A 21,952-nucleotide genomic window follows, 5' to 3' on the forward strand; every position below is an offset into this window, starting at 1 on the left:
CCAAAAGAGCTTTATCCCTGCAAGGTGCCTGGAGACTCCTGGGTCCATTGCCTTATGTGCAGGAGAACTCATGGGCTCACCCACCTCTCTCCTTATGGCAGAGTCCCTGCTTTGGCAAGCCGACTCATAGGATCTCCTATCCCCAGAGGTTTTCCAACAGGATAGAAACCGCTGAGGTCATCTGTGCTGTATAGAAATATTTGCTTTAGGCTGTGCAAGCTGAGGAAAGCCTGGAGGAGCAGAGGAAGGAAGGCAAGCTGGGAGATGCCCTTCCCTATCAGAGAGCAATGAGGCCCCGGGCCTGGGTTTTCCAAGGCCCCACCACCAAGGGACTTCTTGAACTCTCAGCTTGTCTGCTCAGCTTAGAAATGGGCATGAAGATGATATGGACTCCCTTTCATAGTTTTGGGATGGTGCCTGGAGAACCGTCAAGTCCATTGTCAGACTCAGTGTAGACGCTTCCTACATTTCCTTCCTTCCTTATCCTTCTCTGACTGACTTCCTTCTGAATTTCTAGCCCTGTAGGGCTTTTCCAGCTCCTTCACATCTGCAGTGACAGCAGATGCCCCACACGAGGCTCCTTGATGATTGTCCTACTATACATGAATTTCATTGGAGATGTGCTTATTAAGAGTGAAAGATGCTGGGGCACCCACATGTTATACCAGGTGTGGAACCAATTAAAACATTCTCGTTTGGCCTTTAGAATCACCCCCTATCCTGTGCTTCATGGCTATATGACCTAGGTTATATTGTTTAACGCCTCTGTGCCTCTGTTTCCATATTTGCAGAATGGAATGAGAATGGTACTTACCTCACAGAGAGGCAGGGAATATGAAACACAATAGTGCATTAGAGCCACTGGCACTGGGCATCCCCGGTGGCGCAGTGGTTTAGTGCCACCTGTGGTCCGGGTGTGATCCTGGAGACCTGGGATCGAGTCCCACATCAGGCTTCCTGTATGGAGCCTGCTTCTCCCTCTGCCTGTGTCTCTGCCTCTCCTCTCTCTCTCTCTCTCTCTGAATAAATAAATAAACCTTAAAAAAAAAAATGAAAAGGAGGTCCTTTAAAAAAAAAAAAGAGCCACTGGCACTGGAATGTGCTAGGAACTATTACCTAAAACAAACACCAAATCTGGCTGGAAGGGATTTTAGGCATCAGGGCCTACCTTTTAATTTTTTAGAATTGATTTATTTAAGTAATTGACACTAACAATAGCAAATGGCAATAGCTAATATTTTTGGGCGCTTACCACATACCGGGCACTGTGATAAGTGCTGTCGTGTGTTAAGTTGCTTACAATGTGAAGCTGCACCCAATTCTTTTCCAGAGAGGCAGCCACCATCACCAGTGGTCTGTATCTTTACCTGTGTCTTCTGTGCACATACAGATATTTAAATCTCTTTTTACCCCTTCATTTTTAAATATGAGAAATCTTGAGCTCATGGTGAAAAGCACAGATGGTCATAAAAGTTCTTATTCTGTGTGGGGGGCGCTGCTCCAGACGCTATGTGGTTTTGAATCCTCACTATAACTCTGTAGAATTAGCTCTGTTATTTGGAATAAATGCTCTAAGCCTTAGTTTACCTCTGTGGGTTGATTGAAGATTAAGTTAAATAATCCACAGAGAAGGATTTATCAGAGTTCCTGACACATCCTAACTGCTGAGGAGATGGGGAGGGTCAAGGTTTTATAGGGGTCCAAAGCTTGTATGATTTGAAATCTGTCTTTAAGAGAAAGAATAGAGGATCCCTGGGTGGCTCAGTGGTTTAGCACCTGCCTTTGGCCCAGGGCGTGATCCTGGAGTCCTGGGATCGAGTCCCACGTCGGGCTCCCTGCATGGAGCCTGCTTCTCCCTCTGCCTGTGTCTCTGCCTCTCTCTCTCTCTCACTCTCTGTTTATCATGAATAAATAAATAAATAAAATGTTTTTTAAAAAAATAAGAGAAAGAATAGAGGTGCCTGGGTGGCTCAGTCGATTAAGCATCTGCCTTTGGCCCAGGTCATGATTTCGGGATCCTAGAATGGAGCCCCATGTCAGTCTTCCTGCTCAGTTGAGAGCCTGCTTCTCCCTCTGTCTGCCCCTCCCCTTGCTTATTCTCTTTCTCTCTCTTTTTCTCAAATAAACACATAAAAAATATTTTTAAAAAATTTGGGATTCCTGGATGGCTCAGTTGGTTAAGCCTCTGCCTTTGGCTCAGGTCGTGATCCTGGGGTCCTGGGATCAAGCCCCACCCATATCAGGCTCCCTGCTTCGCAGAGAGTCTGCTTCTCCCTATGCCCCTCCTCCTGCTCATTCTCTCTCTCTCTCTCTCTCTCAAATAAACAAAATCTTTAAAAAATTAGAAAATTTAGGAGAAAAATAAAAATTAGGAATCTGATATTAAGAATGCAAGTGACTGGAGCACCTGGGTGTCTCAGTGGTTGAGCCTCTGCCTTCTGCTCAGGGTGTGATCCCAGTCTGGGGATCGAGTCCTGCATTGGTCTCCCTGTGAGGAACCTGCTTCTCCCTCTGCCTATGTCTCTGCCTCGCTCTCTGTCTCTCATGAATAAATAAAATCTTAAAAAAAAAAAAGAATGTAAATGATTAATTTAGAGGGAAAAAATATAGTATTGTATGTCAGCTATGCTTACAAGTTTTAAAAGTAGAAAAAAATAAAGAGCTCTAAATAGTTTGTATATTTTAAAAACTAACAAATACCTCAAACACTATAAAATCCCAAAGAATAACATTTTTCTTAATCAACCGCCTGACACACCTCTATTATCCTTTGTATCCCTACATTTTCTAGCTTCATATTCTTTGATCATTTCTTCATATGACAATAATTTTATTTCTTTTTTTTTTAAGATTTTATTTATTTATTCATAGAGAGAGAGAGAGGCAGAGACACAGGCAGAGGGAGAAGCAGGCATCATACAGAAAGCCTGATGTGGGACTCGATCCAGGGTCTCCAGGATCACGCCCTGGGCTGCAGGCAGCGCTAAACCGCTGAGCCACCGGGGCTGCCCGACAATAATTTTCTAAAATAGTTTTCTGTAGAGAGAATAAAAGAAAATTCATCCTTTTTTCTAGCATGGTTGATCAAAATTTGTCTTTTTTTTTTGGATAATCTTATGGTTTTATTAACACACATATGACATGCATATCAGCTGTCTATTCGTTTTTTCACTGTGCAGCCTGGCATTAGGATTGGCGATTCTGACGGCCACCTAGGCTGTTCCTCCCACAATGGCTTTGCAGTTCTTGGAGGAGAGAGACATTGTGAGCAGCACTTTAGGCTCCTTGACCTCATGGACTAGGCACTTCTGGAAGCCACTGGACAGCATGCACTTTGCTTTCTTGTTGCTCACGTAACCACTGTTGGGCATCAAGATCTGGCCCTTGAATCTTCTGTGCACCCTACAGCTAGTACCTCTGGGTTTCCACCACTTGTGCTTCATTTTGACATCTGACTGGTGCTGGATGAACTTTTTGGTCCTCTTTTTAACAATCGTGGGCTTCACCAGAGGTCTGAGGATGGCCATGATGCCAAATAAGAGATGGCTGCCAAAATTTGTCTTTTATTATTAATGGTTCAGATGCAGAAAATAGGTGAATTCACATAGACCCACACACTGTTTTTAGCATTACTACATGTTCATGTCTCATAAACAGGAATTTTGGTAAATTCTATATTGTGTGATTCCATCAAAAATGAAAAAGGTGGGGCACTTGGGTAGTGCAGTTGGTTGAGCATCTGATGCTTGGTTTTAGCTTGGGTTGTGGTCTTGGGGTTGTGAGATGGAGCCCTATGTCAGGCTCCATGCTCAGCGAGGAGTCTCCTTAGATTCTCTCTTCTCCCTCTACAACCTCCCACTCATACTCTCTTTCTCTCTCAAAAATAAATGAATTAATCTTAAAAAATATAAGAAAAGAAAAGAAAAAAGAAACTAGGGGGCATTATAACTGTATGATCAAGTATATTTCTGACAAGAGAATTTCCCCTTTGACCATGGGAGCTGAATTCTCCACTTACAAAAACACAGGTCTCCTAACTGGAAGCATTTCTCCCAGGTTGGTGTCTGACTCTGTACATTTTAAACCTTTCTCTTTCCTCCGTACCACATACTTCAATGTTGGGCAATGTAGGACATGTTCATGTGGTCTCACCTGCTGAGGTGGTGTAGGGAACTGGTAGGTGGGTATAGGAGTATTCTTGGGAGTTCTGGAGGGTTTGCAGTAATTCATCATATGCGGGGATGACTGTGAACCACATAAATATATCCTGCTAGAAACTCAGTGTCCTGGGACACCTGAGTGGTTCAGTCGGTTGGGTGTCTGCCTTTGGCTCCGGTCATGATCTCAGGGTCCTGGAATGGAGCCCTGCATCAGGCTCCCAGCTCAGCTGGGAGCCTGCTTCTCCCTCTCCTATCTGCTCATGCTCTCTTGCGTGCTCTCTCTCTCTCTCAAATAAATAAATACGTAAATAAATACATAAATACATAAAATCTTAAAAAAAAAAAAAAAAAAGAAAGTTAAGAAACTTAGCATCTCACCAGTTTGACTCCTGCTCAGGTGTTCCCTGAATGCCAGGCCACTATAACATCACACAGCAGGAGGGCAGGCATAACAGAAGGGAAACTGGAATGGGGAGAAACAGTGCTCTTTCCACTTGTGGTGGAAACTTGACTTTGGCAGAGCTTAGAGAAACCCAAGACCATGTGCACATGTTTCTTTCCGGGGCCTTGGAAGGGGCTGCTGTGAGCAAGGACTCTGAAGCTTGAGCTCTGTGAGCTTCACAGTGACCTGGTTAAGCTGTTGTTTGTATTTGTGGTTACAGAGGGCCATGCAGCCATTTAGGAGTGGTGTGACCTTGTCTCTTCATAAACCTGGGTTCCTCAGTAGTAAGCATGATACTATTACTAGTATTTACTTCTTGGGAACATAAACATGAGGGCAGGCATGGGTCTGATTGTTTATTGCTGTCTCCATGGTGTCTAGAACACATAGCCCACACTCAACAAATACCTATTTTGTGGATGTCATGTGAAAAGCAGGATGTTGGGTGTTTAGGTCCAGGCTCTCAGAGAAAAAGAAACTGAGGCACAGTGAGGTTTCCTGTGCTGTGCACTGCCGCTGGTTAGACTCAAGGGAGACCCTGGGTCTGTGGGCCTCCTTTCTTCCCCCTGACCCTCCCACATGTGCTGTATAGGAAAGGGAAGCTTAACTCACTTCCGAGTGCCTGAGATAGTCATCTGAGTTGTTCCCTCTGTTATGGACATGAGCCAGGGTATCTGGGTCTCATCCCTTGAATTTGCTCTGATCCACAGAATCCACTGTTGTAGAGGCTCCCCTGCCTTCTCCTCCTCCCTGACCTGACCTGGGTCTCTGGAAATGATGGGAGGCAAGCAGACAGTTGAAAGAACAAAGGTGAATGGTTTTGAGCCATAAAATAGTGAGCCTGAAAAACAAGTTTAGAAGATGAATGGCTTTGGGCTTGCAGAGCTTAGCAGGGGCAACCCTTAGAATTGTTGACATTCCCGCCTAAGAACTCCAGGAGGCCCTGTGTGGGCCAGAGCCCATCTATGCACAGCTCCCCTATGTTCGGATAGGTCTAGCAAAACTAGAAGTCGCCCTATGAAGTAAAATATTGGAGATGTGGCCAGAGGGGGGCCTCATCAGTCAGTGGTCATCTTGTCAGTACGTGACTGGAGCTGTGGTCTAAGGAGCCAGGTGGCTGTAGGTGGTCACTCTGCCAGACATGCAGAGCCGGTGACAGAACTGCAGTCTGGGCCCTATAGATGGATTGCACCTCTTTGCCCTACTTCTCTGCCTGCTATGGATTTCCAGCCAAGCTCTGCACCAGTTCCCACCTGTTGTATTTTAATTTAATTTAATTTTTAAAAGATTTTATTTATTTATTCATGAAAAACACAGAGAGGCAGAGACACAGGCAGAGGGAGAAGCAGGCTCCTCACAGGGACCCTGATACAGGGACTTGATCCCAGGACCCCAGGATCACAACCAGAGCCAAAGACAGATGCTCAACCACTGAGCCACCCAGGTGTTGCCCCCACCCCCGTTGTAGTACAAGCTGCCCTGATGGTGTGGGCCCAGCCTGGGATGCTTCCCCTTTCTATAGGGAGCTCAGACAAAGGATGAGGGTGCTCACTGCTCTTGTATACACCCCTCCCCCCATTAACAAGACAACTGGGATGTTGCAGCCTCTGCTTCCAGCCCGATTCTCCCTCCAGCCCTTGGATAATATTTATATACAAAAGCTGGCTCTGATCTCTACCCAGGAAAACACCAGCTGCTATTGAAAATCTTTTTTTGCATGTGATAGAGAGCAGAGCACTGGGCCTCACGTGGGCCCCTTTGAGCTTCTCTGAGGGTGTTAGGGAACAGCAAGTGCGTTTTATTTATGTTTTTCAAAGTCATCCCAGGGCTGTGTCCAGGCAACTGAAGGCCCGTCAGAGCCAAAAACGCTTCATTTCTTTTTAGAAAAGACAAAGGGATTAGGTGTCCTGGGGACTTTAACAAATGCATTGTTTGTGGATTTGATTGAGGTTTCATTGAGGAAAGGCAAATGCAGAAATGAGGATTGCCAAAGATCCAGGCTGCCACTGTTGTGAAGATGCCTAGAGACAGGCATATATAAACTATTGGCCATGATGTCAATTAGTGCAGCCTCTTGGAGAGAAATTTGGCAACATCTTTCATAAAAGATGAGTATGACCTTTGATGCAGCAATTCCATTCCTTGGAAACTATCCTAGAGTGGTGTTTACCCATGTATACAAAGATCTATGTTCAGAAATGCAAAAAATAGGAAATCACCAATGTGTCTCTCACCAGGGGACAGGCTTAATAAATTATAGTTCATCCAAATGATGGAACACTGAGCATTAAGGAAGAGAACAAAGCAAATGTAGTAGATGCCCCCCACCCCTACCATTCAAAGTTTTCCTTTTCAGAGTTCTAGATACAGCAGATGACCCTCCTGAAGAATCTGCAGAAGGTCCAAAGTAGCCTAACGCTATGCCATGGTGCCTGTATTGTTCACCTCACCTCATCTCATCATGGAGGCATTTTATCATCCACTTCATCACAGAAAGGAAGATGAGTACAGTAAATAAAATATTTTGACAGAAAGGAAGAGAACACATTCACCTAAATTTTATTACAGTATACTGTTATAATTGTTCTATTTTATTATTGGTTACTATTGTTAATCTGTTCCTGTTCCAGATTCTTTTTTTTTTTTAAAGATTTTATTTATTTATTCATGAGAAAGGGAGAGAGAGAGGCGGAGACACAGGCAGAGGAGAAGCAGGCTTCTGCAGGGAGCCGGACACGGGACTTGATCCTGGGACTCCAGGATCACGCCCTGGGCCAAAGGCAGGCACTAAACTGCTGAGCCACCCAGGGATTCCTACTGTGCCAGATTCTTAAGTTAAAATTTATCATAGGTATGTATGTAGGAAAAAACATGGTATATATAGGACTTGGAATGATCCATGGTTTCTGGCTTCCATGGGGTGTTGTGGAATGTACTGCCTGTGGATAAACAGCTCTACTACAATGAGACAACCCACATATAGTACTTACTCTACAAACTATACTAAGTGCTTTATGTATTTTATATCTACATATTTACAATACAACTCATTCATTCTTCACAGTAGTCCTTTGGTTACTATTAGAATATTTTTTTGAATGGGGAAAAAGATATTAAATAATTTGCCTAAGATCAATAACTAGTAAGTGAGGGAGCTGAATGGCCCCGAGGTCTAGAACCACCACACAAATGCCTGTAAGTCCAGATAAAGAAAGATGCCATTGGGTTATTCTCAAGTGAAAAATTCAAGTAGTAGAGAGTGTGATCTTATTTGTATAAAAATAATTTGTGTGTGCACACACATGCGTGCATATGTGAATCTGTCACATGTATATGTAAAATTCTGGTGTGGAAGGATGCATACCCAGGAGCAGTTCCCTGCAAGGACAGATAGGAGATGGCATGTGGAAAGAGGATTTTTTGGAAGATTTAAAAATTAGGGGATCCCTGGGTGGCTCAGCGGTTTAGCTCCTGCCTTCGGCCCAGGGCATGATCCTGGAGACCCAGGATCGAGTCCCATGTCAGGCTCCCTGCATGGAGATTTAAGGATTTAAAATCTTTAAAAAAAAAAAAAAAAAAAAAACATTTAAAAGTTTTTTTTTACTATTAACTAGATATGGTTTTGTGTTTTCTGGAATAAATGCTTTAGGAACTGTAATCTTGACCACGCTATCAAGGTAATAATAATAAGATAATCATACTTTATGTTTTTCTATTTTTTAAAAAATTTTTATTTATTTATTCATGAGAGACACAGAGGGAGAGAGAGGCAGAGACACAGGCAGAGGGAGACGTGGGACTCGATCCCGGGTCTCCAGGATCACACCCTGGGCTGAAGGCGGCACTAAACTGCTGAGCTACCCGGGCTGCCCAGTTTTTCTATTTCTAAATAGTCCTTAGAAAAAAGAGACTTTCCATAACCGTGGGCTCAGAGTAACCCTTGTGATTAACTCCAAAATAAAAAAATTAAGAGCCAAGCCTAATAGGACTAGTGATAAATTAGGTGAAGGTAGTCTAAGGAATTGTTCTTCTGATTGGCTGAAAGGCATCCTGAGATAATTATCCTTATTCTCATTACCCTTCAAAGTTTTGCCTCCTCCTGGAAACCTTTGCCCAGACAGTGGAAGACTCTGGTGATTGTTTTTGACATATAGCCCCTCTGCATTCCATCTTTGCTTTCCTGCCCCCTGGATTTAATATGTTCGTGTAATGCATTATTATACCTCATATAAATACTCTAGGTATTTGGGCCTTTGTTCCATCATTGTCCCTTTGGGGTCATCCCATCCAAATGCACTCATGATGTATTACACTTTTCTATACTTTGCAATTTGCAAATCTTATTCCCATTTCATTATTTCAATTAACTGGGCATAGTGCCATGTCACTGTAATGCACTTCATACAATGTCTTTTATAGAGGTAAAGCAGGGACTTAGGAGAGGGTCTGATAAGAAACATGAGAGCTCTCAAAATTTTGACCCCATTTTAAAGTCTCATTGTTTAACTATTGATTTGTGAAATGTGACCCATCACAGAGAATAGAGAAAAATAACCAAAACAGCTCTACTTATCGTGTCAGGTTGGAATGTACCCAGTGTTAACGCGTTTTAATTAATTAATTAATTAATAGATTTTATTTATTTATTCATGAGCGACAGAGAGAAAGAGGCAGAGACACAGGCAGAGGGAGAAGCAGGCTCCATGCAGGGAGCCCGACATGGAACTCGATCCCGGGTCTCCAGGATCACACCCCAGGCTGCAAGCGGCGCTATACCGCTGCGCCACCAGGGCCGCCCCGCGTTTTAATTGTTGAATTAAGTTTAGGTGGTAATTTTTATCTTCTATTATCCCCATAAGGAACTGAGGCTCAGGGAGGTTACATGAAGTCCTCAAATTTGTACATGTGGAGGGGCACTTGGGTGGCTCAATTGGTTAAACGTCTGACTTCATCTCAGCTCAGGTCTTGATCTCAGTGTTGTGAGCTCAAACCCTGGGTTGGGCTCCACACTGAGCATGGAGCCTACTTTAAAAAAAAAAATTGTACCTGTGGGAAGTGGGAGATTGATTTCTCACCCAGGTCTGTCCGTTCTTCCCCAAAATCCAAGTACTGAGCCCTCAACAGAGAAATAATAGAAAAGTTTCACTGAAGGGGTGGGTGCCTTGGTGGCTCAGTTGGTTAAGTTTCCAATATTTGATTTTGGCTCAGGTTGGGATCTCGGGTCCTGGGATCATGCCCCACTTAGAGCTCCACTCTCAGCAGGGAGTCTGCTAATCATCATTGCCCTCTGCTCCCCACCCCCTCCCCTTTCTGGTGCACATCCACTTTCTCTTTCTTTCTCTTTTAAATAAATATTTTTTAAAACCTGCAAGGTCAAGAGAGAGAGAGAGAGAGATGTTTCACTTAAATAACATCTCCGTAACATACTGTCAATAATTTAGTTTTATTTCCTTAGTTTTATCTATACTAGAAAAATACAAACTTGGTAATTTGAGGAGATGTAAAATGTTTATACCGTTTTCCTTTTTCACTAACATCATCAGAACTATCTTCCTTGTTGCTTCATAGTGTCATTTTAAATAATTGCATACTTCTTAAAACTCAGTAGTAAAAATCCTAATTTAACCGATTAAAGTGGGCTAGGGCTTAAGAGGACATTTCTCTAAAGAGGACAAAGAGGCTGACAGGTATATGAAAAAATGATCTATGTCACTAATTATCAGGGAAATGCAAATCAAACTGCAATGAGATATCACCTCACACCTGTCAAGATGGCTATTATAAAAGAAAAAAAGTGTTGGCAAAGATACGGAGAAATTTGAACCCTTGCACACTGTTGGTAGGAATGCAAAATGGTGCAGCTGCTTTGGAAAACAGTATTTTCTTCAAAAAAAAATTAGAAATACCCTATGATCTAGTAATCCCACTTCTGGGTATTTACACAAAAATATTAAAATCAGGATATCAAAGAGAACACTCCTGTGTTCATTGTAGCACTATTCACAACAGCCAAGATGTGAAAACAACCTAAGTGTCCGTCAGCAGATGAATGGATAAAGAAACTGGCATATACATATAATGGAATACTAAAATGAGCCTTAAAAATGAAGGACATTCTTCAATATGTGACAACATGGATGAACCTTAAGGACATCATGCTAAGTGAAATAAGCTGACCACAGAAAGACAAATAGTGCATGTTTCCACTTATGAGGTATGTAGAGTAGTCTTCATAGAATCAGAGTGGAGTGGTGATATTAGGGGTGAAGGTAAGGAGAAATGGGAATTACTAGTCAGTGGGCATAAAGTCTTAAACAAGATGAGTAAGTTCTAGAGATCTGCTATACAACAGTGTACCTATAGGTCATCAGTAATGTATTATACACTTAAAAAATTGTTAAGAGGATAGATCTGATGTTAAGTATTCTTACCACAGTTGAAAAAGAAAGGGGAATACCTGGGTGTTTCAGTTGGTTAAGTGTGGTGAAATCCAGCCCTACTTCGGACTCCACGCTCATCCAGGAGTCTACTTGGGATTCTCTCTCCCTGTCTTCCACCTCTGCCCTTCCCCTCATTCGTGCTCGTGCTCTCTTTCTCTCTCTCAAATCAATAGATAAAATCTTAAAAAGAAAAAAAAAAAGATGCATAGATACTATTCCACAAGAGGGCTATTCTTGGGAGGGGTTCCTACACATGGAATTGGTAGGTCTTAGAATAAAGATGTTTTTATGATTTTTGATAATCACTGCTAAATTGCTTTTCACAAAGGCTATATTGGGATCTCTGGGTGGCTTAGCAGTTGAGCACCTGCCTTTGGCCCAGGGTGTGATCCTGGAGTCCTGGAATTGAGTCCCACATCGGGCTCCCTGCATGGAGCCTGCTTCTCCCTCTGCCTGTGTCTCTGCCTCTCTCTCTCTCTCTCTCTCTCTCTCTTTCTCTTATGAATTAAAAAAAAAAAAAAAGGCTGTATTTATTTGCAGTTTGATCAATAATTTTGAGGGTCATTTTCTTCACATTCTTGTTAGGCATAAGTTACTGTTAAAAAACGAAAACACACAGACAAAAAGTTGGACTTGTTTGCTAATATGTACCAGGCCCTTCACACTGGTTAGTCTGGAGAAGTAGCATGAGGCCGGTGGTGGAGCTGGAGGGACAGTGAAGGGGGATGTCTGTTCTCTTTTCTTTCTTTAGTTTTTTTAAGATTTATTTATTTATTTTAGAAAGAGGAAGGGTATGGACGTGAGTAAGGGAGAGGGATAGATGGAGAGGGAGAGAAGGAATCCAAGCAGACTCCATTCAGCACAGAGCCTGACACAGGTTCGATCTCACAACCCTGAGATCATGACATGGGCAGAAACCAAGACCCGAGAGACAGAGAGAGAGAGAGAAGCAGAGACATAGGCAGAGGTAGAAGTAGGCTCCCTGTGGGGAGCTGGATGTGGGACTCAATCCAGGGTCTTTGGGATCATGCCCTGGGCCGAAGGCAGGCGCTCAACCGCTGAGCCACCCAGGCATCCCTAAAAATATTTCATTATAAGCACAGACTCCTTTTGTAATACATATATTTTAAATTTTTTATTCTGAATATAATTTATGTTATAAAAAAGTTGCAAAAATAATACAAAAAATTCCCTGTATAGTCTTTGCCATATATATATATATATATATATATATATATATATATATATATATATTTTTTTTTTTTTTTTTTTAAGCTGAAGTAATTAGAAATGCTCCCCAAATGTCAGTCCTTACATCTGCATGATGCTGTATGTCAGGGTTTCTTAGCAGGTAGGATCCCATAGCAACTTGGAGAAAATGCTCAATAAAAGACAGACTCTTGGGCTTGAGCGGGATCTATGAAATCAGAATGTTTGTGGGTGAGCCTGAGAAATCAGTATTTAAACAGCCTCTCACCCAGGCGGTTCTCATACCCCCCAAGGGCTGAGAAACACTGTTGAAAGTTTCTTCCTTTTCATTTTATTTTCTCCAGCAATATTATGGCTTCCTTACTTGGAAAGCTCTCCAATGTGCTAAAGATTGGGAAAAGTGAGTGAAATATGAGCATCTTTGTTGCAACTTTTCACACTTTGTGTTGCTACTGCTCTGCCGTAGCCAAGCTGTCTTGTAATTTGTTTTCTCAAAAGCCTTCTTTCTCCCTCCAACTAGAAAAAAAGCATCCCAAGGGTGCAGGTCCAGAATGGCCATCTGGATGGTGGTGGTCCTATTAGTCCTTGCCACTTATATCCTGGATGTCCCAGGGAGTGGTGGTTCAAGGCCTTCCTGTCTCCTGGCTTTGTTGGAGCAGCAGCCGGTCGGTCCTAAAACAGTGAGAGTGGCAAGCAGGCCAGAGGTGGTTGGGGTAGGGAGGTGGGATCCCATCAGATCCTGGCTCCTGGACTTCCTGCTATTTCTTTTATTTATCGCTGAAGCTTTTCCATGCACGCTTTGTCTCTCTTGGATACTGTGGGCATGTCCTTTCCACATGTGTGTTATGCACTGGCCATGTCCCAGGTCATCTCCATAGAGATGCCCCTACCACTTCCACCTGCCTCTCTACCTTTTTCCACCTCAGAGTTGTTCTTTCCAAACTGTAGATCTGACCAGGTCCCATAATAGCTTAGTGACTTAACAACTATGAAAAAGGTATGTGGGAAATGTGGCCAGAAGGACAGCCGAGAGCCAAACTGTGGAGAATTTAAGATGAAGCAAGTCTTGTTGTTAAATGTTTGATTCTAAGTTTATCGTTTCCTATGTTAAAAAAGTAATACAACATACCAAGTGTTATAAGCCTGGATTACCTTTGAAATGGAAAAAAAAAAAAGTTTAAACAGTGTCATCATGGTTAAGATAGACAATTTGGAAAATAACATGGAAAATCGAGGGAAACAGTTGCCAGCAGCTTACCAGCTGGCAAATCAAGCTTACTGTGTGCCCCTGGGTATGAAATAGTGTGGAGAATGAGGGCTCAGGCCCCGAATCAGGCAGATCTGAGCTCAGATCCTTTTTTCCTCCCTGTTAGGTGTGGGCAACTCTTGGGCAGCTTAATTATTTTCTTGGAGCTTGGAGTTTCTCATTGTTAAAGAGAGGATCAAAATAGTGCCTCACTTGTCATGATGGTTAGGTGAGATAGGAATGTAAAGCCGTTTGTTAGCAGGATGCTTACTTAGTAAGTGCAAGTTCTCCTTCATGGCATTCATTTCCTTTTGGTCCTTTCCCTGCAAGTAGTGTTTTGTTTTCACATAGTTGTGATCACACTGTCTTTATAATTTTATTTCCTGCTTGTTATGCTTAACACGGTAGCCCAAGCATTTTCCATGCTGTTCTTGACTCATTAACATACATTTTAGTGGCTCCATAATATCCAATTGAGTGGATATATCAGATACACCATAGTTTAGTCAACCATTTCTTTGTTGTTAGTCATAGGAATTATTCCAGATTCCGTGTTCCATATAACCCTATGTATGAACACTTTTGATGTAAAACGTTGTCCTCCTACCAGTTAAAAACCATTTCCTTGGGGAAAAGTCTTAGAAGGGAGACTGTAAAGTCAAAGGGCCTATACTTGTATCAAGGTTTATGACCTATGCTGCCAAATTGGTTCCTGTAGAGTCAGCCTTCACTTCTATTTTCAGGGCAACAGAAGAGATACGGGCTAAAGGACCCAGATTTATTTTTATTTATTTATTTATTTATTTATAAAAGATTTTATTTATTTGAGAGTGAGAGAGAGAGAGTGCATGAGCATGGGGAAGGGTAGAGGGAAAAACAGACTCCTCACTGACCAAGGAGCCCAATGAGGGGCTTGATTCCTGGATCCTGAGATCATGACCTGAGCTTAAGGCAGACACTTAAACGAGTAAGCCACCAGGCACCTGGACCTGGCTTTTATTATGCAGTGTAGTTGTTGACATGCCAGATAGGGTTGGAGTTTGGGGAAGCTGTAGTGATGAACCGCCCATCCTGGGATGCTCAGTCATCCTAGCATGATGGTAAAGTTGTCCAACAGAAAGAGAACCAAAATCTGGAGTATTTGAGAAGTATTGTCTTTTCCTTTAGTTACTGTTTGACAAACCCACTTAGACACTCACTTCACTTGGAACTTCTTGGGATGAATTGGCTGTGAGAAAGGAGACACACCTACCTGGGGTAGGGTGGCTGATAATTAAGTGCCTCCCAGGAAGCAGGGGCCCAGAAGCTTTAGTATCTTCCCAGACTCCGGTAAGTGAAGTGAAGGTTGTGTATAGTGCTCACCCTTTTTCCAATCCTGGCTGATTGATCTGCTCTCCAGAAGCTCTCTTTCTTGGCAGGAAGGAGTTGGTAGCCCTCAGAGGACAGCTGTTGGTTCCCCCTTCTGCCCCCCGGCGGCTTCCTAGGCCTGGGTCTTTCTCTGCACTGTACCCCTGACACAGAGGCCTTGGGAAGGGAAAGTGACAGTGCTTAGGCTGCAGGCTAGTGGAGGGGGTCAGAGACTGTACTTCCTCTTCCAGCCCTTTCAAAGCATTTTTAATCCGATTAGGTTTTCAACAAATACTTGAAGATTTGCCCTCCTCCGAGAGGCTCACAGGGCTGAGGAAGAGCTTTCCTCTGTTTGCTTTTCCTTTATGTGGAAACCTACTTGGGCGGTTTCTACAATCAGCTCCCCGCCCGCCCCCCCCACCCCCCCACTCCCGCCCCGTTCCACCCCCCATGCTACCACCGCCCCCTACTCATCCCTCTCTCACCTGGGAGATTCCAAGCAGGCTGAAATTTACCAACCTCAGGGTTCTGGCCGCCTGAGGCTTTCTGGGCCTAATGAACTCTCATGCCCTTCAGGAGCACCACTTTGAGCCGTGGGCTTAAGGCCACTGCTCTGACCTCTCCTGGCCTTGTAAGTGTGGTAGACTAACCTCCCTCTTGCAGGGCAGCCAGCAGTATTGCATCTTGCCTCCTGTGGATGGAGAAAGCCAGGAAGATGGGGGCCAAGCTGGGCTTGGTTTTGGAGAGCAGAGACCTGGCTCTCAGCTCCTTACTACTATTCTTCCTCCCCCTTTTAATTATTTAGTAAGCTCTATGCCCAACCTGGGGCTTGAACTCACTAGGGGTTAGGCAGTGTAAATGTGCTGGGAGGAGGACACACACACACACACACACACACACACACACACACACAGAGCTATGTGTCTGGCTGTATATATGGAGCAAACACTGGAAGTGGGGTGATGTGGAAGGGAAGGAGGGCAGATGGTCAAGCAAATTAAATATACATATTAATGTATATGTTAATATACATATTAAACCAGAGAATAAATCCTTGGTGAATTCAGTACAGGATCAAGCCTTGGAAGATTCCAGAATGACTTCCCAGAGGAGGTGGCAGATAAATGGACAAGTGTCTCTTGCAAAAGACAAGTGCAAGGAACTAGATTTGTTCATCCAACAAATATTTGTTGAGCATCTGCTGGATGTCAGATACTGCTCTAGAGGCTAGGAGGCTAGTGGAGAGCAGAACACATACAGACCCTGCCAGTCCAATGGGGAGAGACAGATGAATGAAAAGATAATGTGTTAGGTGGCATTGAAGAAAATTTACTGTGACACAGGTTAAAATGCTTAGGAAGATTTAATTCAGGACTTTTTTAGTGGGAAAAAGAGAGTGAGTTCAACTCAATATAGCAGACAGCTGGACATCTGTAACAAACAAAGTAAAGGGGGTCTGGGGATGGAAGAGACATCAAGGGTGTGGGAATTCTTGTTAAATCATCAGGATTCTTTTTTTTTTTTAATGATTTTATTTATTTATGAGAGACAGAGGGAAGCAGAGACAAGGGCAGAGGGAGAAGCAGGTTTCCTGCAAAGAGCCTGATGCAGGATTCAATCCCAGGACCCCAGGATCACAACCTGAGCTCAACCACTGAGCCACCCAGCTTCCCCAATCATCAGGATTCTTGCAGAAGGCAGGCCAAGCAGTTAAATATCATTGGTGGGTTAGAGGAGTTTGATCAGATAACACAAGAGTAGGGGCTGACTTAGGACTCTTTGTTAAGGACAGGCCAAGTGGAGGCCTAGTTGAGAAGGGCTCAGAGGCGTCTCACACAGGTTTGGTCAAGGAGAGTATTCGGTGGTGTCGAAAAGTGCTGTAAATTAAAATAAACGTGTGGGAGAGAGCAGCTAGAATGAGATGGGGGCTGCTTTTTTATTAGAGGCTGTTAGCAAGGCCTCTTGAGGAAGGTAATTTCCCAGCAGAAATCTAGATGGTGTCAGGGAGCCAGACCTTCAGACAACTCCAGGAGGTGTCCCAGGTTGAGGAAACAGCAAGTGGGAAGGCCCTGACAGGTGGTTTGGTGTGTTTGAGCAATCATGAGTAAGAAGAAGTCTATAGGGGAAAAGAGGTAGGAAAGAAGATCAGAAGGGGTGTGTGTGTGTATGTGAGGGGGTGTTGGGGGAGGGAGGGGTGTGTGTATAGATCCTACAAGGTTCTTGTAGGATGTGGTAAGAAGGGGTGAGGGAATGGAGAGAGGGATAGTCTGCGCCTGAGGTAAGAGGGAGTTTTGCCCACCTAGAGGGCTGCAAGGGGTCGTGTGTTGCCCGGGCATAAAAAAGGATCATGTGCCAAGGAGAGTGCCTGGGGAGGCCAGGAAGGTGGAGGTGGAGATGGTTGGGGGGCAGAGGGGAGGAAGACTGAGAGCTGAAGGAAAGGGGTAGACCATGCCTGTCTTTCACATCTTTTCAATCAGGGCTTCTCAGTCATTTTAATGAGAGACTCCTTCCCTGAGTAAAAATCAGGCAATAAAGAGAGGAATGCCTCCCCATTTAACTTGACCGAGAACTGCAGAAGACGAAAGGAGGGTTGGTTGAAACAAAGTTAGAGCTGGCCTAGTTTGGCTGGCTGCCGTTCCTATAAATATCACCCTCCTGGTCCTGGAAAGGCATCAGTGACGGCTGTTGGAGCTACTGGGGAACATCCTTCCTGTTCAGATGTCCAGGAGTTGGCTGTGTGTGGACATCCACGTGCAAAGTGCCTGGAAGCAGGGGGTGAGCACGCAGAACAAGAAGTTCAGGATTCTGAGCCCACCTCTCTTAAGGGCTCACTTCCTTGGGGCCGGCCCCACTTCCTCTGGGGGCCCAGGCATCCCTCTGGCAAGTCTTCAGCTAAGAAATATGCAGAAGTCATTGGCCAGACTTAGAACTAATCCTTTGTGCCAAAGGGGTTGGTGGAGGGGAGGGCGCTTTGCCAGAACCAGGATGTTCCTTGCTAGTGGTGAACCCTACTGCCTCCCAGCCATCCCGCTGATTTTCTTTTTAGAAGTGGGGGAAATGGGATTGAGGGCCCAGTGTAATTCGGCAACATGTGAGTTAAAAAGCAGATGAAAACCCACAGAGTAACCAGACATTCTTCTCTTTGCATGCAAGATCCTGCTGAATGTTGGAAGAGGAAGGAATATTTTTCTTCCTTTTCAGACATTACATCCTGTAAGGAGAAGATTTGGAACAGATGGGGGCCATGGGGACCTCACTGTATTTGCTTATATCCCCCTACCCCCTCCCACAACCAGAAATGGTTCATTTATTTTTTTCATAGTGAAGTTAATTTTTTTTCTTTTTCTTTTCTTTCTTTCTTACTGTCTTTTTTTTTTTTTTTTTTAAAGAGAGAGTAGGAAAGTAAGATGTCAGGGGTCAGGGAGAAAAATCCACAAGGTTCCAGAAAAAAAAAATCTACTTTTTATCACAGAGGCTTCTTCAAAGTCTAAATATAGATAATGAACTCAAAATTTCATTTTAGGTTTAATCGCTGTCCCAGTGACTTCTGCATTAAGGAGAAGGCAAGATAAAGGATCCCTTCCAGGTGGAGAAAGAGGCTTTCTGAGTAGTGAAAGGTAAGGCATGTTTCTGAAATTGTGGGTACACGATGTGGGAAAAACAAAATTGGTAGTGCTTTATGGGGGCAGCTCAGGTGTTTGAACGATTTGTAGCCCCCCTTCTGTTGGAGTGATTGCATTAGAGAAGACGATGGGAGTAGTGGTATCATGGGCCTTGGTGCACGTGACTGGCTGCAGCAGGGTCTCTGATGGGGTGGGGTCCTTGGCATGGTTGTGGGCAGCTGGATGCGTGGTGTGTGTTAGTCTCCAAACCACAGCCGGTCCTTTTTGCTAAGAGTGTCCAAGGCACAGTTCTCCTTCCCCTGAACCCTGAAGGGGGCTCTGCCAGTGGAGTCTGATGGCAGGAATTAGCCAGGGGGGGCCAGCCAAACTGCCTGCTGCTGTTTTATCGGTTCCTGGAAGGGAACAGGGGGTGGTTGCATGTGAAAAGGGAAGGGCAGGAGGAAGAGCACACGGCCTCTGTGTTTTCCTTTATTGTCCTTCCTTTCTGATTCCCTGGAGCCTATGTCGGGGCTGTCTCTTACTTTGGGTGGGATTGTGAGTGCCCAGGTCTAGTCCACTGCCTGCCTCTGGCATGCCGTTTCTGAAGGATGTTCTGGAGAGTCGGTTTACTGAGTCAACATCCACAGAAGGGGAAGGGGGAAGTGCTAATGGCTATAAGCTCAGTTTCTTAGTGGATACGGAGAGCTACTGCTTTGGACTCTCTTCCCTGCCTCTAAGACACATCTTGCTAAGGTCAAGAAAGACCTAATTTAAAAATCAGTTGACAGGAGAGCAATATGGCCCACATGCCTAGAATAGGATCTCACATCTTGATTCTTCATTCTTAACTTCTAGAACTAGATAATGTGGTAGATGATGTGCAATGGGAGCAGTCGATTCTGCTTCCCTGTCTGTTAGTCTGGCTATTGGAGAGGATGCTGGAAGAGCAGCACCTGGTGCTGGAGCACCATGCATTGCCTCCTGGGCACCGCAGTTTGGACTTCAGGGGGCACACCAGTGCATAAAATACAGGTCGTGCTTTCCCAGAACCCAAATGCAAATTTAAGAATATTTAATTCACGGTGGAGGGAGGGGGCTGGAGGTGGGGGTGACTGGGTGACAGGCACTAAGGGGGGCACTTGATGGGATGTGCACCCGGTGTTATTCTATATGTTGGCAAATTGAACTCCAATAAAAATAAAATAAAATAAAATAAAATAAAATAAAATAAAATAAGAATAATTCATGGTGGAGTCACCAGGGTTAGGCAAGCATATACACAGGAGACTGAATAATTTCAGTTAGCAAGTACTAATCAAGCACCTGCCATTTGTGAGACCCTGTGGATACAGCAAAGGATGGGACAGAGTCCCCACCTTGTTGGAACTACAGTCCCATGTGATGGATGATCTAGTCAAAGGCTCTGGAGCTACACTCTGGGAATTGCTGTATTAGAGGACACAAGGGGGGCTGGAGGTCCATCAGGCAGGCTTGGGGAACTGAGAATGGCCTCCTGGAGAAGTGACGTTTAAGTTAATCCATGAATAAGAAGACCTAACATTTGTTGAGTGTTTACTCTTATTAGTGGACATGGTACAGTCCTTTAGTCCTGGCATCATTTTTAAATTTTTTTTTTAAATTTTTATTTATGATAGTCACACAGAGAGAGAGAGAGAGAGGCAGAGACACAGGCAAAGGGAGAAGCAGGCTCCATGCACCGGGAACCTGATGTGGGATTCGATCCCGGGTCTCCAGGATCGCGCCCTGGGCCAAAGGCAGGCACCAAACCGCTGCGCCACCCAGGGATCCCGTCCTGGCATCATTTTTATTTGTTCCCTCTTTTATTCTGAGAAGTGTTGTGTTGGGATGGTGAATAGTATGGAAATCTGCTATATGCCCAACACGGCTGTCAGAGCTCCACTACTAGAGTAGTGCCGGCTCATACTAAGTGCTCAAAAATGGGGATCCCTGGGTGGATCAGTGGTTTAGCGCCTGCCTTCGGTCCAGGGCGTGATCCTGGAGTCACTGGATCGAGTCCCACGTTGGGCTCCCTGCATGGATCCTGCTTCTCCCTCTGCCTATGTCTCCCCTGCCCCCCTCTCTGTGTCTCATGAATAAATAAATAAAATCTTTAAAAAAAAATAGTAAGTGCTCAAAAATGACCTATTTCCTGGTCACTTGACTTAGCTCATTTAACCCTCATAACAACTCTGGACTGGGTAGTAGTTTACTGGTTAGGGGTTGCTTTTGGTTGCAATAAGAGAAACCTTTTGTAACAGTGGTTGTAGTCACAATGGCATTTATTGTGGATGAAACAAAGAATATAGGCTTTGGTGGTCTGCAGGTTGGCAGTGGCTCACCATTGACATTAAGACTCAGATTCTTTTTTTTTTTTTTTTTTTTAAGATTTTATTTATTTATTCACGAGAGAGGCAGAGACACAGGCAGAGACATGGGCAGAGGGAGAAGGAGGCTCCATGCAGGGAACCTGATACGGAACTTGATTCCGGGACCCCGGGATCACCCCCTGAGTCAAAGGCAGACGCTCAACCACTGAGCCACCCAGGCGTCCCAAGGACTCAGATTCTTGTTCTCTTTCTACTCCACCATCAGGGTTGGCTATATAATTTATGGGGCCCAGTGCAAATGAAAATATGAGATTCCTTTGTTTAAAAAGCAGGAAAAATTGGCAGGCCATGTGGCTCAGCGGTTTAGTGCCTGCCTTCAGCCCAGGGTGTGATCCTGGAGTCCCAGGATTGAGTCCCGCATCGGGCTCCCTGCATGGAGCCTGCTTCTCCCTCTGTCTGTGTCTCTTGTGCCCCACTGCCCCCTCTCTGTGTGTTGCTCATGAATGAATAAATAAAATCTTAAAAAAAAAAAGCTGGAAAAAAGTGCCTTTTAAGGTACTAAAATGTAAAGCTTTTTACTTACTTGGTAATCTTTCTTTTGAGTATGGCAGTTTATTTGCTACTTAACATTCTAAAAAAAGAAATTACAATATTAAATTATTACCTAGAATTTTACTGTTTATCTTTATATTGTACAGTGCTGGTTTTAAATGCAAGCATAAGAGCATTTAACTGGTATGCAAAATTATGCAATTATATTCAAATGAGATAATGTTCAAATTATATTTTTTTTACCAAGCCATTTTTCTTCTAAAATGCTCACATTTATCGATGAAAAGTAAAAAGCAAAATACAATTTATAATTAGTGTTAAATGAGATACCACCTCACACCAGTGAGAATGGTGAAAATTAACAAGGCAGGAAACAACAAATGTTGGAGAGGATGTGGAGAAAGGGGAACCCTCTTGCACTGTTGGTGGGAATGTAAACTGGTACAGCCATTCTGGAAAACTGCGTGGAGGTTCCTCAAAGAGTTAAAAATAGAGCTACCCCACGACCCAGCAGTTGCACTGCTGGGGATTTACCCCAAAGATACAGATGCAGTGAAGAGCCGAGACACCTGCACCCCGATGTTTATAGCAGCAATGTCCACAATA

The 21,952-nt window shown here is 44.0% G+C and overlaps 1 protein-coding gene across 1 annotated transcript; it reads right to left on the reverse strand.

The window, feature by feature from the left end:
• Window positions 1-3,212: 3,212 nt before the first annotated feature.
• LOC140596194 (putative large ribosomal subunit protein eL32') lies at window positions 3,213-3,527 on the reverse strand. Its single transcript, XM_072743921.1, has one exon. The coding sequence runs from the start codon at window positions 3,525-3,527 to the stop codon at window positions 3,213-3,215; it is 315 nt and encodes a 104-aa protein (XP_072600022.1).
• Between the last annotated feature and the right edge of the window lie 18,425 nt (window positions 3,528-21,952).

This window comes from Vulpes vulpes, chromosome 2 (assembly GCF_048418805.1).
Source record: "Vulpes vulpes isolate BD-2025 chromosome 2, VulVul3, whole genome shotgun sequence".
Classification (NCBI taxonomy): Eukaryota; Metazoa; Chordata; class Mammalia; order Carnivora; family Canidae; genus Vulpes; species Vulpes vulpes.